Source organism: Cyprinodon variegatus, unplaced genomic scaffold (assembly GCF_000732505.1).
Source record: "Cyprinodon variegatus isolate N-32 unplaced genomic scaffold, C_variegatus-1.0 Scaffold70, whole genome shotgun sequence".
Taxonomy (NCBI): Eukaryota; Metazoa; Chordata; class Actinopteri; order Cyprinodontiformes; family Cyprinodontidae; genus Cyprinodon; species Cyprinodon variegatus.
The window spans coordinates 1503891-1521089 of NW_015150523.1; the positions used below are offsets into that span (position 1 = coordinate 1503891).

The following is a 17199-nucleotide window of genomic DNA, read 5'->3' on the forward strand; positions in this document are numbered from 1 at the left end:
TGGGAGCTAACTTTTTCAGCTTTGGATTTAAACATAAATTTAGTCTTTTTGAATTTCATGTTTTCCTTTCATGTTAACATTATGGTATATAGTGCGTATTCTAAAGAAAGGAACAACTAAAATGCAGATAAACATGGTTTAATCATGTTTTGCCACAATGCTCTGAGCATGTCCGGTGATGATGTCAGAAAAGCAGTTTAACGGAGAAAATGTAGAAAGCATCGAAATTGTCTCAGAAAAAGTCATTAAATATTTTTTAAAGATGTGTATTTCCATTACTTAGTTAGTTAAGGATATAAATTAGTAATTTTAGTACCATAATTACATTATTTATGGACACCCGGATGTATAACTGGTTGGGCTTGCGCAAAAGAACTAACAGTACGAGTCGTGCTTCCGGTACGGATCGTGTAGTGACAAGACGTTAGCAAAGCATCTTCAGGTTAATAGCTCGTCTCTCCAACAGTTTAATTCTGATTTCATATCAAACATCTGTCATCAACTATAAACCAGACTTCAGTAGAGCCTCACTTTTCTTAATATGAATGAAGCTAACGTTGGCTTAGCTGATCTGGGGTTCCAAATTTAATGATAGTTATCATTTTAGGGCATTTTGCTACTGCTGTCAGAACACATAACTAAACTAAGCTGTTTAATGAGGTCTTTAACAAATTTTTAACAGTAGATCTTATGATTTTTCTTTTTACTACATATTTTTTTTAAATGAGCAGACTTCTTAATAATTATTGCTCAAAGTTATGGGACTCTTTATCAGTCTTAATATTCACTCTTCCTCTGTGGTGTCACTGTTTGAAGAACTCAGATTCTCATTAGAACAAGTGGTTTTGTTCATTACAGGAAAAAAATCTTTCATATGAACAGATCTCTTGTGGTTTATTGTGATGGGGCGTGAAGAATTGGATTTGGATTATTAACACAACATAAGCTTCCCACGCTTCTGCAAGTTGATGGAACTAGTTAATACTGTGAGGAGAAAAAAAAGGGAATAGTATGACCTCTTCCTTCAGGTCAAATAAAAGATTTAGTTGTAAGAGGTTAAAGAAAATCAGATTACAGAGGGTTGGTTCTCAGGCATGTAAGGCATGTCTAAAGCATGTGTGTGAGAGGGAAATTATTTAATAGATTGTAGTCCTGACAAAGGCTGCACGTATTGTTTTAATAACCGATTCATCCGTTGATTTCTTATTTTTTAGTTTAATCGATTAAGCTTAATTCTTTTTGATGTGTTGATTTTTTTTTTTTTTTGTCGTTTTTTGTGCAATTTTCAACTATTTTAAGAAAACAGCTATTAGCCTAAAGATGATTTGCTAATGTTACTTGCTGTAGGTGGGAAGAAACCTACTGTTTTTATAGACAGTATTTCAGAAAGAAAGTGGCGATCACAGGCAGTTTTCTTAACCAGGTTGTTTCCTCCCTCAAAGTAGGAGAGAATTTACAGGAATAGAAAAACCAAGAGAGCAGAGAAGGAGCGTGAGCTGATGGTTGTGATATATTGGAGGCCCATGGTATTTAATCCACACATAAAACGGTCAAAATGTGTGTTGAAAGTAGTTTACATGCATGCATTTTAAATACAACTGCTATTATTTATTACATGTGTACACTTTTTTGTTTTGTTGAACCATGTTCTAATTCTATGCCCTTCTCTGTTTAATTATCTATCGACTTGCATGCTAGGATCAAGAGGAGATGATAAAAAGACATCAGGAAGAGTTGAGACTATTACACAAGAAACTGGACTTGAACACAGATAACTCTCTGGATCAGTTCAAACAGACGGCCATGGTGCGTTCCATCTTTGTGTAGAAACACATTAGCCTTAAATACTTTATAAAAAAAAGATATTCATCCATTCTCTACGGCAATTAGGAATAGTTCAAGCATTTAAGGCAGCCGTTGGGTTTAAAACTGAACTCTTTATCTCCAGGAATTAATGAAGAAGCCCACAATCAGAGTCCCAACATCTAAACACCTGGAGCAGCTTGCTGAGTTAGAACAGACTGTGGCGGAGCAGGATGCATCGCTCAGCTCTGTCACTGAGAAGTTAAGGCTGACCAAAGAGGAGCTGGAGCGGCAAAGGATCACAATGGAAACACAGGCTAAGAAACATACTCAAGATATAGCAAGGTAATCACTCATTAAAAGCTTCTAAGGTGGAGTATCACATGCAGGTGGCAGTAATGGAAAGGATATAGCTTTAAGGTTGAGAAAACCTCTAAAGAAGAGTTTTTACGTAAGTCAAAAATCTGGTTAGCAAGAACAATTAAAGGTCAGACATTAGAATAAATGAGTTGGTATGATGCTACAGTAGGTCCGGAGCCAGTAAATTGTCCGTTCAGTTTTACCCGGTAAACATTTCTGGCTTTATTTACACATAGCACTGACCCAGTAAATTACCCGTTAGCTATTGGGTAAGGTTGTAAGTTTGAAAGCTGATTTTCAGGGACTGCTTGTGGGTTTATACTTTAGATAAACAAAGTGGGGTAAAGGCTTCAGTTTGGTTGGTTACCATGTTGCTGTTGCATGTTTATAAACTTTTCTAACGTTTAGACTAATTCATCTTCAGTGTCGGGGACGGGATACACTGAGTGATTTTTGTTCTTTTTTGAGACCGTTTTCCAGTCGTGTGACAAGTTTGGGGATCGGGCCAAATCGTATCATGAGAGGCGATTGATAGGCCACAAGAAAAACAACCGTATTTGATATTTTGGTTGCGGCTCGCAAGTGATTTGCAAGTTAAAGTGGTGACACGACCACAATGAGCTCTTTCAGCTTAGATTTTCACATTACACGTGTGCGAGCATATTCTTCTTCTATTACTAGCTAAACTCAATTTGTTGTGTTGCATGCCTGGATTGTTCAAGATCCCGACAAGTCTTTGAGGACACGCAATATGAGTTGCCAGTTCGTACACGGTGAGGACATGCATCGCTGATCGACTAGCAGAGTTGGAGTTAGGGTTGTGAGCAACCATTGAATTGATCGCACAGTTTATCCCTGGCTTTAAAAAAAATTGTTATAGTTACTAATTACTTCTTCAAAAAAGCAACTCAATGAGTAACTTAGTAACTACACAATCAAAGTAACTAGTTACTTGTCAAAGTGACTATGCAGTTAGTATTTACGTTGGATGCAACCAGAGGTTTAATTATGAAATATAAGAAGTTTTATAATAATTATGTTATCACTTAATAAAAAGGACTCAATATCTGAAAACATTGAGTAGTGATCATTTTGGTGTCTGTGGTTGAGAGCTGCGATATTGTCTAGATATGATTGTATTTTTTTTTTTATAATAAAAGAGCAATGAAGCATATTGGATGTTTTAGAACTTAATATTTTTGCTTCCACTGGTTATGAAAGTGGTGTAAAGCTGAAAATAACACATTTTGAGCAATTTAACAAAAGTAAAATAGTTCTAATAGCACATGAAATAAAGAGCAACATATGGAGAGGAGATGTCAATCAGTGCTGACTTGATTAGATCAGAGCTGCTTCTAACCGACAAATTTAACGATTTTTTTCTTGCACATAATGAGCAAACTAGAGGGAAAATTCTGACAGACTTCAGCCAGCGCTTTACTTCAGTAAGGCTGTCATTGCATCAGGTCGTCTCTCCTCTCAGTCTGTGTTCAGGGCATGCTGAAGACCCGCCCACATTACAGCTCTTAAGCCAATCAATGTTTACAGATGGTTCCTGCAGGTTCCAGCATTTGCTTTAGCTACTTTTAGTATATTTTACTTTCCTGTGTTCTGTGTGTTTTATGTGTTAGCAAAATGTATGTGTATTGAGCAGGTTTTGTGATTGCAGCTTTTCTCCTTTTTTGGATTTTTTTCTTTGCATTTGTTTTTGTTTGTCTTCTGTGTTTCCTTTTCAATTAACTGTGAAATCATGTATTCATGCGTCATTTGCATCCCTCGGCCACCCATTTTCCTGCCCAAAAATGTACAACCATTTGCTCTCTGAATAGAAAGCAGCTCTGGGAAATGTTTCCTACTATAATACTGACATTTGTTGCAGGCTGGAGGAAAAATATGTTGCTCAGCTAAAGACTCTGACCAGTGAGACAGAGGATAAGAGCAGTCAGCTGGCCCAGATGGAGAAGGAGATGAATTACCTTCGTACAGAGCTGGAGGCTCAGAAGGAGGCCAATATCCGTTCCCCGACCAACACTATGAAAAACCTGGTGGAGCGACTCAAAGCACAACTTACTCAGAAGGAGAAACAGCTCAAGGTCTTCAGGGTTTTGTTTTTTGTTTTTTGCTATGCAGTATTTTCTTTGTACACCACTGATTCATTACTCAGTTGAAATGTGAAATGAGGTCTAACCCCATAATTGTATAAGTAAGGACTGTGGGCTGTTTGTTCAATGTTTTCTCAGGGTCTCAGTAAAGCTCTACTGGAGCTGCGGGCGGAGATGACGTCTGCCGCAGAGCAGCAAGTCATTGCCAGTGCTGCACAGAGAGAGGAGAGCCTTAATGTACAGATGCTGGTTGACAAACACACCAAAGATCTGAAGGTGGGATCAAAGTGTCCTTTCCTACTCACCTCTCATGGTTTCATCCCTGTCAATATAATCAGCTCAAATGAAGCTTTGTTGAGCATAAATGATGCTCTGCTGGATGTTTTATGTTTTCCAGTTTGGCATAATGGTTAGAACCCAGGACTTCTACAAAGCAGCAGTAATTTAATTTTACTTGCTGACAGGCTGCATTAGAAGGTTCTGGTTTACCATGTTTCTGTGTTTAAAGGACCATCTGCATCAATCTTAGCGAGCAGGAAGGTGACCTCTGCAGATACGTGTCAGATACAGATACAAGCAGCTGCTTATCTGCTTATCTGGAGATGGTGGTTCTTTTTTCTTCTCCCACTGGCTTTGGAGTTCTGATCAGAAGTTTGCAGACATTCATCATGGATTTGTATTGTCTACAGATCCCCACATGCTCAAATATGTTCTTACATACTCAATTTCATTCCTACAACTCAGTAAATACTACATTAACCCGTCAACTGTCAAGTCCTCGGGGCGCATGTGGCGCTTCCAAACTGGCAGCCTCATTCTATCACCGTCTGTCATTACAGTGGTTTCATAAGGCAGGATAGACCCTCGTTAAATTTAATGTATGCTTTTCAAGATTTATTTATTTTTTTGGTAATTTAGATTTTGCCGGTTAACAGGTTAAATGTCTGACCCAGTGTTTGGGAATGCATCCGAGGTTTAAACATTTGCCTCAGACTGAAGCTTATGTTAAAGGACACTGAATACAGTTTGTTAGGAACAAAGTGGTAACCAGCAAAGCTGATGGCTCGGAACTGCTGGATCCCTGGATAAGCAAGGAAGTCAGTTCTATACGGCCATGAACTGGAAAGAGGCCTGACTCCAAAATTAACAGAGACCTAATTATAAGACAAATAGGCCTTTACGATAAGACGGAGTATATATTAAGCTTTCAATGTCTAGAATATCTCTACCAGCATTAAAGGTATAGAATAGAGGTGTATATAGGTATAGATTTTCATGATTTTTTTTTAAAAGACCCACCCTCTCCACTTTAAAAAGAAAAAAGCACATGCATAACCCTTCACCCACTACCGAGAGAGAATGCCTATTAAACACATGCAAGAGTGTGCATAAGCCCATTTCTCCTCTTGCATGCTCTGTTTACAAGTTAATGTTTGCATCACTCATACAAGCTTACTTTCTATAAGAAGATTTGCTATTTTTCCACTATGTCAGACTCACCACCAGTAAGAAAAAATGGAGATGAGCACGTATGACAGCCTTTTGTAAACATATCATCAGAATAACTGACAATTAGGAGGACCACTTATTTTTGATGATCCACCTGGGGAAAAAAAACCATTCTTCACTATAACTTTAAGTTTAGTGTTGGAGGCACAATGATGTGGGCTGCTTTGTTCTCATTTGCCAGGTTCATTTAACAGAATAACAAGCTTTTGGAATAGCCCAAAAGTTACAAGCTTGACCGTATGCTTAAATGCTTAAAGGTACATCATGTTATTGGACTTTTTTTTTTTTTTATACACCAGTGTCTTACTGCAGTTGTATACAAAGTTTTTCTAAAAGATTATCACATCCTGCTGATGTATTAGTATTTTTTATTGTTCTAACCTTTGTTTTTGCTTATTGTGTTAGTAAATAAGGTCCTTTGTGTATATTCAAAATAACAACGGAGGTACGATACTGCGCATGTGCAGAAACTAAATAAAGAAGCAACCAACTGCTACCCAGTCAGCATCTCCCAGATGAGTGTGGGAACAATAAAGAAAAGTCTTAACATCCAGTGTTAAAAAAAATGCAAATAAACAAGTGAGTTCAAGGAAGAAAAGACTGAAACAGCTCTGGGATGGAGGGAATTTTGCTCCAGTATTGTTACAAGCTCAGAAAACATTTTGTAAATCGAAAATAAAAAAAAAAGCAATCCAAGAATTGAACATTGAAACATCTGAAAAACATTTTAAATAAAAATAGGATTTTTTTTAGAGCTTTGCTGTTTTTTCAGATTTATTGTTTTTATTTTTTACATTTTTCATGTTTGATATTTCTTTTTTTATTTTTTCAGTTTTCTTAGATTGAATTTTTATGGTTTGCATTCTTCTCAAATACCATTTTCCAGATCACATTCTCTTCACTTCTGGTTCGGCCTTTTCTCTCTACTATCCTCTTAGGCTTGTGAAGAAAATATGATCTGTGAAGTGCAATTTGAAAAGAATGCACTTTGTAAAAATGTAAAGAAATACACAATTTGAAAACAGAAATATAAAAATAAAACTCAAAAATACACTTTGAAATAAAATCTGAGAAAACAGCAAAGTCCCTTAAAACCTTTTTTTTATGATTACTTTTTAATTTAAAGATCCATTTGCAAAACATGTTATTTGCTTGCAATAAGAATGGAACAAAAATCACTCTATAATTATGCAAGCAAGTTGATATGATTTCGTATCATGATTATTATTATTATTATTTTTTTAAGTATGTTTCAAAGGTCCTGCCGAAGAGTGCAGATCTCATGAACCTCTTTCTTTCCAGGCACGGCTACAGGAAGTGTCTGAAGAACTTCAAGCTGCAAAGGAGTCTGCCAGAGCAGCCAGGAGCAGAGAGAATACTCTGAAAGAGGAGGTTGAAGGCCTGAACCAAGATTTCCAAAAGTATCAAAGAACTCTGAGACGTCTCCAGGCTGAAAAGGAGGAACGAGAGCAAGAAGTTGAAGAGCTCAAGCAGCAAGTGAAGAGGCTCACAAGCACCATGCAGGTTTGTGACTAAGCATAAAATAATTTGCTTGAACTTTTCTCTGTTGCCTCCTTAAGAGCAGAATATATGTAAATATCCTTTTAAATTATAATTAAACCATATAGTTGTGTGCTACTAAGACTGAACCTGATCATCTGGTGTCCTGATTAGCTGATTATTTATTCTGCTAGAGGTTATTCCTTTAAAGGGATAGTTCGGTATTTTTGACATGAATCTGTATGGTCCTATTTTACCTGTCTTGGTCCTATTTTCTCTCTGTTCGTATCAGTGCGCGCCGTCATTCAGACAGCTAGGGCCTACTAACCTGACAACAGCCAGATGCATGTCTCCCTCCGCCCAGCTAGAGGCTAGGCGGAGGGAGACATGCATCTGGCTGTTGTTGAGCTCGCTGTCTGAATGACGGCGCGCACTGATACGAACAGAGAGAAAATAGGACCAAGTGATAACGACGTGTGACTTTTTCCACTACAATGTTTTTGGGATGCAAAAATATCACTCTTTTGAACACATAATGTTTTGGGAAGAGAAACGTTTTATTTCGCTGGCTCTAGCAAACCTGCCGGACTACTTTTGGCTTGACCAAAACTGGACGAGAACTCTGCTCACAGGACGCTGCCAGGGGTAAGTCAGTGTGATTGCATGACACTGGTGATGGGGATGCCATACAGATTCATGTCAAAAATACCGAACTATCCCTTTAAGGCTTTGACTACAGTGATATGCAGTCTACCTTAAAACCCAATGCGAGAAAGAATTTAACTATTTCTTTTTAAGCCTTTTATCATCACTTTGATTATGAAAAACAGTTATGTTCACCCATTGTAAGATGGAGCACTGTGTGGTCTCTGCTTAACCCACAAGGCGCCCGGTCCTACCTGCAGGGAAACACCTGGTTCAGTGGTTTAGCTCGGTTTAGCTGAATGTTTCCAGACATCTATCCAGTATCTGTCATTTCAACAATGTGTTGATGAGAAAATAATCCTCCTAATTCTTGGTTTTTTTTTTTTTATCCAGTTAAATTTGTTGGTCATAGAACAGGAAGTCCATTTGAACTGTGTCTAAAAATTAAATAAATGTCTAAAGGTGATGCTTCTTTCTCCTCTTTACTTCATAGAATCAATCTGAAGCTGGTAAAGGACCCATGATAGAGAATCTGCAGAAGAAGATCAAAAGGCTGGAGTCTGACCTGGAGAAAAGAAACCAAGTGGCAACCAACAAAGATGATCAGGGGAAGGTGTGTGTACCACTTTAGATAGGACAAAAATCTCTGACAAGCTTTTTTTTTTTTTTGCTGAGATCCATTGAATTAACATTTTATCTGTTGAATAACTTTTGATTCTGTCTTGGATTGCATTTATAAATTGACAGTTAAACATTATATCACTTTTAAATAAACAGTAAGAATTACCATATAGAAGAAAGTGGTTCTTGTTTTTGTTATTTCCTCAATGTTTTTCTACAAACATCAGCATTATGCTCCATTTATTTCTTTAACGAGCAACATTTTTCTGCTATTGTTTGCCTATTTTTTCGTTTCAGCCCCACCCTTTAAATTCAGACTGTTGATGAAGAAGCAAACATGCCTATTAATTCTTGGACATCCAAATAATTAGCATCTTTTTCTGCCTCAGCCAACAGTTCTTGCAGGGTTTAAGGAGAAATTACACTTGTTACCCGTAGCTAGCTCCAAGTCCTCCCCTGGAAAAAAAAACACTCCTTCAAACTTTTAAGGGAATCATCTGCATAGCCACTAAAGGTCGGGTTATGCTTTTCTGCCTATTTACACTCTGTGCAGCTTCTCCCCCTATTCTGGCTAGCTCCAGAGGGGTGTGTCCAGCAAAAACGGCAAGCTGACAACACCACACTACATGTGGAAGTAGTGAAAAAATGCGGTTACAAACTTTTCCAAGCCTTGTCATGCCCTTCAATAGAGACAGTTATTTTTGCAGTAGTTTTTCCACATTTTTTTCATAGTGGTGTATTTGCTAAATCAAAGGATGTCTCTAGATGTTAACAATCACCAGCTGCTGCTCAAATGCCATGTTCTTCCGCATAGTTACTGTCCTGGTAATTACAAATGTTCCTAAGTGAACGCTGCAGTATTTCAGTCCTAACAGAAGCCCAAAATGATGGAATTTGGCCGTTCATGACCTCTTTAGTCAGAGGCCTCCTTAGAGCCACTGTAATACAGACCACTGCTGGAGATCCCTCCTGCCCGAAGCTATCACAATCTACAACTTTTTTATAGATTGAATCTTGTTCCATTAGTTACAAAGTTTTTTTTAAACTGCAATAAAAAAATGCAGTACAAAAATGACTTTTTTTTAATTAGATGAATTTTTTTAATTTAAAAAAAGTAGTTTTGGAGAGTAACTTTGCCATTTTTGGAATTTTTTTTCTTCTAACTGCTGTATTTCAGATTTAATTTTCGGAATTGCATTCTTTTCAAACTGCACTTTCCAAATCACATTCTCATTAATTCTGGGGGTGGTCTTTCCTCTGGAGTGAGGAACAAAGACGCATTTTTATTGGTCCGCATAAATGTTACCAGCAGCATACTATTGATCCAGAGTGAGTGTTTGTATTTGGTTTGAAGTGAGGAAAATGTGTTCCGTAAAAACCCAAAATGAAAAGATTGTATTTCATAAAAATCAATCTGAAAAACAGAAATAAAAAAAAAAAACCTTTTAATTAAAATGTTTTTTCAAAGTTTCAGTTCCAGTCGCTTTTTTCAAAATGTTTCATTTGCAAAATGTGTTCGTTGTTTACAGCAAAAATGAACCAATTTTACTTCATACTCATTAAGTAAACTTATACAATTTTATTTCCCTTTTGAATAAAAAAAAGTATTTAAAAAAGGCAGAATTGCCCCAATCTTTGCTCTTCTATTGTCTAATTCATCTACTTTACCCACAGCTTTCATCAGACGCTATGTGTTTGTCACAACCATCCCAGGTCTTGGAGCATCTGACAGTTTGCTCTGGTTTTTATTCGCATATATGTACATAAACAGGAGCAGATTTACCTCTACTTAGATCCTTAATGCTTTCTTTTAATGTCTGCAAACAACCTCTAGTTAAGGATTTAATTTTCTTAGCATTTAGCTTGACCGTTAGACTTGCAAACTTTGATTTGCACACATTTAGCCTGCTGGAATAGCTGCACCTTTAATAGTTTCTACTGTTTTATTAATTTGTTAATTTTCTTTACCAATTCAAGGCAAAGGGAGGTAATCTTACAATCTGAATAAGGTTTTTTAAATTTTAAAAATGTGTTTAAAATGTTTAATACTGTCTTCCCTTATCAGACTAAAGAGGAAATTGTGAGGTGGGAGGAGAGCAAAAAATGGCAGGCTAAGATGGAAAAGGTGAAGATTTCCTTGAAAGAGAAGGAACGAGATAATGAATCCTTGTCGAAGCAGCTCAGCACTCTTAAAGATCTTTATGCCAGGTCAGTTCCTACATCATACACATGGTATGCACAGCTTTTAGATCTTCTACAGGCATGTTGATGATTGATTAATGGCTCCTTATGTTCCTGTGTAGGATCAAAGTTTGCTCAATCAAAGCTGGACAGCGCACATACAATACCTCTATCAGTTACACAAGCTTGTTTTTGTTGGATTGCAGACTTGACCAGGAGAAGGCTGCTTTGCAGAAAAAACTGAAAGCTCGAGGTGTGACTGCTGACCTGGTGGTGGGGGTGCGAGCCAATGAGATGGACAGAGAGATAGAGGAGTTAAAGAAGAAGAATGCAGAGCTGGAGACGCAAATTGTTACCATAAAGTATGTATCAGCCTGCAATGCACTTCTTTTCTTGACCCCCTTGATTTCATTCTTCAACTGTGTCACCTCTAGTGTTAACTTAATCTTACAATCTTAATTTTAAAAACACATAAAAATTTGTATTAAAATAACATCTTAAAGGGCCCATATCCTTCCTAAATAATTTCAGCTATGTCATTGCGCTATTCATTCATCACATTCATTAACAAAGGGTTATTCTGCCTAATTCTTGAATCACTGCGTTATCCTGTTGAGTTCTGCTGTCTGAGCAGTGGCCTCTCCATATCCTGTGAAAGGTGGATGGACAATGAGTGCTTTCAATTTTAAAGGCTCCATCCTCCAAGGACCTGGTCTATCGGGACTGGATCCTTCGAGGTTTGTGAAAAAAAGGAGGCCGAAAGAGTTTTGGCTGTGAATTCAAACGGGTCTAGCCTTCTGCGGCTTTTATAGCCTTATGCTCTGTGGCCTAGCAGCCGTAAGAGTTGACACACGAAGCAGAGAAAGAATGAATACCAAACTTCTCACTGCTGTTCTAGATGTTAATAACATTTTCGAGGAGCTTAAACAGCAGCATCGTATCAGATTTATAGTTCCCAACTCTGCAGATATATTAGAATCTGTCCTTAAATATCAGCCAAACCCATTTGCACATTTCAATCAACCAAACATTATCCGCCACACATCTGACTCAACAACCATTTAAAACAACTATTTTCATTAATTTGAGATGGAACTATTCATTTACTTGTATTATTTCAAACTGAACTTCCAATATACACTGTGACACTAAGTGCCTTTTTCATCTGAGCACAGAGAGGCCAGCTTGCTTGGACTCGCAATGAATAACGGGATATCCAAGGCTACGTAGGATACATCGGCCCCGTCCTTCAAAAGGGGTAAAAAGAAGGATGCATTTGTCGGCCGCATAACGAAGAGTCTTGGAATCTGAACAGACCTCAGCGCTGCGCTATGATGTAATTGATCTAAGAATCTGGCCTTGAGAGGACGCAGCCCCTGAATTCAAACTCAACCAATATCTACATTAGAATTCCCTATCCAGGAAGCAGCAACCTTAACCCGGCTGTGCCTGCACTGACAACAAATACCAGTTTTCTCTCGTCAGGGAGAAATAAATACTGCTTGAAGTTAAAGCAGCACTAAGTAATTTTTGAGTCTTAAGGCTGATTTATACTTCGAAACTAGGTTGTCTGCGTAGGTGTCACAGTGAACAAAAAGACGTCCCCGCCCCCTCTGCTGACACTCTGCTGCACCTCTCCCAAATTGTAGGTGACCGCAGACAGGAGGCCGGCTTGTTTTGTTTGTATGACCGCCATTGTGGCAAACGACTTGTGAAGTTTGACCAGCTAGAAGAGCGAGGTGCACGAGAATGCTGGGACCCTTCACCTGGATCCCCGCTCTTTTTCGCCCTCATGTTCCTCCGTCCCTACTTCTTCACCGTGGCCCTATTTAGACACACAGATTGTCCCTCTTGCGTTGTGGAGTTGAATATAACGTAGCGCAGACCACGCTTCAATATTGGGCATAAATCAAAAATGTCTGCATCAAGCTCACTGAGACACACTGGGTTCACCAGTTTCAGAGTTAACCAGTTGGAAAATGCAGACAGCGACAAAATTTCTGAAAAGGTGGGCGGTATTGTACACAATCTAATTAAATTTGTGTGTAGCAACAGTGTAGTAACTGTAAAAGATACAGAGAACAGAGCTACCAGACTGCTACCGGGTTAGCATAAACACTTAGGCTATGTTCACATTGTAGGTCTTAATGCTCAATTCAGTTTTTATCTTTTTCTTTTTTGTGCTGCTATTCATATCACAGTCTAATTGTGTCCCCGGAGTGACCCGCATGCACAGAAAAAATTAACAGGATGTGTCAGAAGTCAGTGTCTATGGATGGATTTAAAGGAGCAGGTCTTGCATGTCAATGACTGGATGTAATCAACTGGTTTTCCAAACCAGTCTGACAGTATTGTCTCTGTGAAGTGCCCTTGAGATGACGTGTTATGAACTGCCACTATATTAATAAACTGAATTGCACTGAAATCATTAAGCAGTGGAAGTAGCCAGATGATACAGCACACAATGCAGAAAAGGAGACAGAGAGCTAAACAATTAATTAGGACCTTTGGAGGACCTGTGGTAGCTACACCCCCGAGGATAAATTTGTGGGTGAAGCGTTGTAGTCGACCAACCTGTTAAGGTATGACCCCCTCTAGTCTCTTTTAGGTCATCATATCCACCCAAAGAGTTAATCATTCCAAAATATTGCTGTCCTTCTGTACACCTCCGTCTATGCTTTCTTCCATCTTTCTTGTAATCGTTTTTTTTCCCCTGCTGTTGGTACAGAGTGACATAATTGTCATACTAATTTCCATATGGGCCAGTTGGCTTTTCAGACCGCAGTCACATTCCAAAAGATCCAATCTCTATCAGATTTAAAACCAAATGCAAATTAGACCCAGATCAGGTTTGAAAAAAGAGTCAGATTCCATGTTTGCATTTGTTTCATTACACTGCTGCAAAAGGTTCAGTCTAATGTCAACTGACCCAACAGTCGGACGGTCACAGAACAATTAACTTCAGCATAGGGAGGTCAAATGTTTGACAGCACCATGTGACCTGGAACCAGCAAGCATGCCGCATTCAAAAAGAAATCTATCTCACTACCTTCCCATTCTAATGATCACTTTGAACTTCAGCAAGTTGTTTACACCATTCGTGTTTAAGGAACGGACACCTCATGACTAGTATTCTGCTCCAGTCCGGTCCTGAGACAAATTTTTCCTGGTCTTTATTCTGGTCTTGATATGGAAAATTGTACCTCAATCTTGGCCCTTTGCCTCTGACTGGCGTTATTGGGTCTGGGAAAACGGGCTTGATTTGGGTTTAGAGACTACATTTTTTTTAAACTGAACTCCCTTTAATCTTCCCCACAGATGCTAATCTCTTCCCCCAAAAAATGTAATATGAATTAAAAGCAGTAGTAGTGATGAGAGCACAGCTGCATGCTTTCATGTCAAAAAAACAAACATATTTTTGCTTATAACAGCAAATTCTTTTCACACTTAAATGTTTCCAGCACCACAATGGATTATAGAAGAGGTTCCTTTAAAGTTATGAGATTGTTTGTGAGTCTAGTTGCAGTCTAGCATTTGCTAAACAAAACCCAGCATTATGACAGCATGGAAATGTTCCCAGATTCAAGACTTGAACAAATTACTTTTTACAAACATGAAGAATTGAATAGAAAAACAGTAAGAGGTGCAAATTTTATTCACCAACATTTTTCAACGGAGAATTTCAATTTTGATTTTATTTTATGTCCTCTAAAAATCCTCATTTGTTGTATTTGTATTCTTGATTACCAAGCATAAGGAAAGGCGCATTTATTTATATAGCACATTACAGTGGTAAGAGCATTCAAGTGCTGTGAGGATAAAAAGTACTTTGCAGAGGCACAGAGGCAGTACAAATAGTTAAAGAGAATAAAAGCAACAGATTAAAATAATAGAATTATGTTTAAAACAAAGGGAGATGATTATTGATTTAAAAAAAAATTCAAAAAGATTAACTGATTTAGAAAATTGAACGAAAGTTAAACTGGAGGTTTAACTACCGATAATGTCTAGATAGCTTAGTCAAAGGCTGAATTTAAAGCAACTGAGGGTTTCAGTGATTTTTATAATTTTCTGGAATTCTTTTTGCCATCCAGACCTTTATGAGCTATGTATACAACTCACTTGTTATTTCATTGTTTTTTCCCCCCCCTCATATTGAATGATCAGGCAACATCAGGCCTTACCTCGTGACGATGCCATGGAGAATCTGATGTCCAGGAACCAACTTTTGGAAGAGAGGCTCCACTCCTTAGAGGGACAGATGTCCAAGGAATCCCCATCAAGGCCTTCTGTATGTATTAATACAATAAACAAAAGAAAAACTGCTATGGTGTATATTAAAAGTGTGTATGTATATACACACTTTATTTTAGTTTTTGTGTTTTTGAACTCCAGTCGGCCTCGGCAGATGGCATGCTTAGTGTGGATTGCTTTCGAGTCAATGATATATATATATGTATGTGTATATATATGTATATATATATATATATATATATATATGCCTCACACATATAGAGAGAATCTCATTTCTCAGTCCAGTAGACACATTGCTCTGGTATTTTACCATCAAAGCCATAGTTGATGGAAGGTGGACCATCATTTGAAAAGACATTACTTTTTCTTACTTTGGAGGACTGGAATCAGGGAGCAAAATCAACAAAAAAAGAACATATTTATGTCATATCAAGTACTTCTTCTGTTTAAGAGCTCGCCTTTTAGACTTTACCATTAGCCTTATATGTTATAACATGGCACGACCTCACATTTTTCCCAAGATGTATTACTTGGCCTATGCTCTGTTTAAAGGTATGGAGATGTTTAATAATCTATTTATCAGTCTTCCTTTCTTTCTTCATCTTTCCCCTTCCTCTCTGGGTTTAATTTGATTTACTGCCTTTGAAGAGGAGAGACTTTTCCTCCCAGACTTTTAAAGGGATTTGTTCTGTCACTTTTGATATTGAGGATGGGATGTGCGTCGAGAACACTAAAGCCCCACTTTCCGAGAGCTGCGGCCGTTCAATCCACCCTGAGCCTGCTGGAGACACCCTTGACCAACAGGGGGAGCCGGTGCAAGCCCAAGCTGACGAGTCTCAAAGCTGCTGTTCTGGAGAAGAAAATGCTCGCACTGAGCCGAAGCTATTAAGCGTTGATGGAAAAAATGCAGATGATGAAACAGACTTAGATACTGCTGTAGGTCACATTGGAGATAATGAAAGAATAATGCGGGCAAATACTGAAGAAAATCAACAAAACATCCAAGATGGCTCTGAAGTTACTTTGCCTGTAGAAAAGGAAGAACCTGACAGGGCTGACGCTGATCCTGATGATCAGTCAGAGAGGACGGCATCTATCACGTCTCTGTCGTCTGTGAGACAGGCGGCAGCTGGTGGTGGGATGAGCGATAGCGAGAAGGCGAGGGGTGTTTGTGACCAACACTGTAAAGATATGGATCATGATAATCTCAGCATCCCTGAAGAGTTGCACCAAAAGACTGAGGGAGAGGAGGAAGTGAAAGATGAGGAAGATGTGGCAACAACAAAGGCAGCATATGAAGATCATAAAGAGCATTTCTTCTCTGCTGATCCTGCTGTTAATTCCCTTATCACACTGAGACAGTGCCCAGAGAGATTGTCCAGTATAAACCGGGGCAAACAAACACAAAAGCAGGAAGCTCTGACTTATAAAAAGGTACTCCAGCTGTGTAGTCATCCCCCAGCTTTGAGGTGATAGTGCTGCATCCCCAGTCCCATTAGGCATTCCCACTCAAATGGCTTTATATCAACTTCCCTCTGTTGAGTAATAATGTGAGAGACCAACACAACTTATAGATGTTAAACTCAGATGTTTATGAATAGAAATTTAAAATGTGATGAAGGCTTTTGTTACCAGCTCTGCATCTTGACTGATCCAGTTTTTTGAATACCAGTTCTTTTGAGATCAGTCAAGCTGATCCCTGATATGTGCTGCTGATACTTTAGGGCTTATTTTTTAGTCTATTGCTCCCTCCATTTACATCATAACAACCCAAAAATAGGAGTTGGGACCCGTGAGGGAGTCTTGAGCTTGTTTTCACAAGCGTTGTGATGGTATCTCTACGGCAGGTGGAAAGTCCCATGAAAATAAAAAGTTAATGTAACATTTATTTACCTATCCAAAGAACGATTCAAATGATAATTATATAATTTTTAAAAGAAGTATAATAAAAATGTAAAATTCAAAGTTAAATAATTAAAAATGCATTTAAAATGATGGTTTCAATAAAAAATATTAAATAAACACTATATTTAGAAATAAATATAGAGTGAGGTAATTATTTGGGTTTGGCCAGTTATTTTCATTGCAGGTTTACAAAAAAAGAAAACTTTATTAAATAAATCAAACAAAACATCAACAATAGATAAGAAATAAAGAAAGCAGCAAATACACACACACACACACACACACACATATATATATATATATATATATATATATATAT

General features: G+C 37.9%; 1 protein-coding gene across 2 annotated transcripts in view; it reads left to right on the top strand.

The window, feature by feature from the left end:
* Window positions 1-17199, top strand: part of cep290 (centrosomal protein 290kDa) — an 81462-nt gene that overhangs the window by 45181 nt on the left and 19082 nt on the right. For both annotated transcript variants that reach the window (XM_015372234.1, XM_015372233.1), the window contains exons 34-42: window positions 1699-1806; window positions 1949-2148; window positions 4043-4256; window positions 4404-4541; window positions 7077-7298; window positions 8413-8532; window positions 10606-10748; window positions 10928-11083; window positions 14889-15012. In XM_015372234.1, the coding sequence (XP_015227720.1) occupies window positions 1699-1806; window positions 1949-2148; window positions 4043-4256; window positions 4404-4541; window positions 7077-7298; window positions 8413-8532; window positions 10606-10748; window positions 10928-11083; window positions 14889-15012 (1425 nt within the window). The remainder of the gene's footprint in view (window positions 1-1698; window positions 1807-1948; window positions 2149-4042; window positions 4257-4403; window positions 4542-7076; window positions 7299-8412; window positions 8533-10605; window positions 10749-10927; window positions 11084-14888; window positions 15013-17199) is intronic.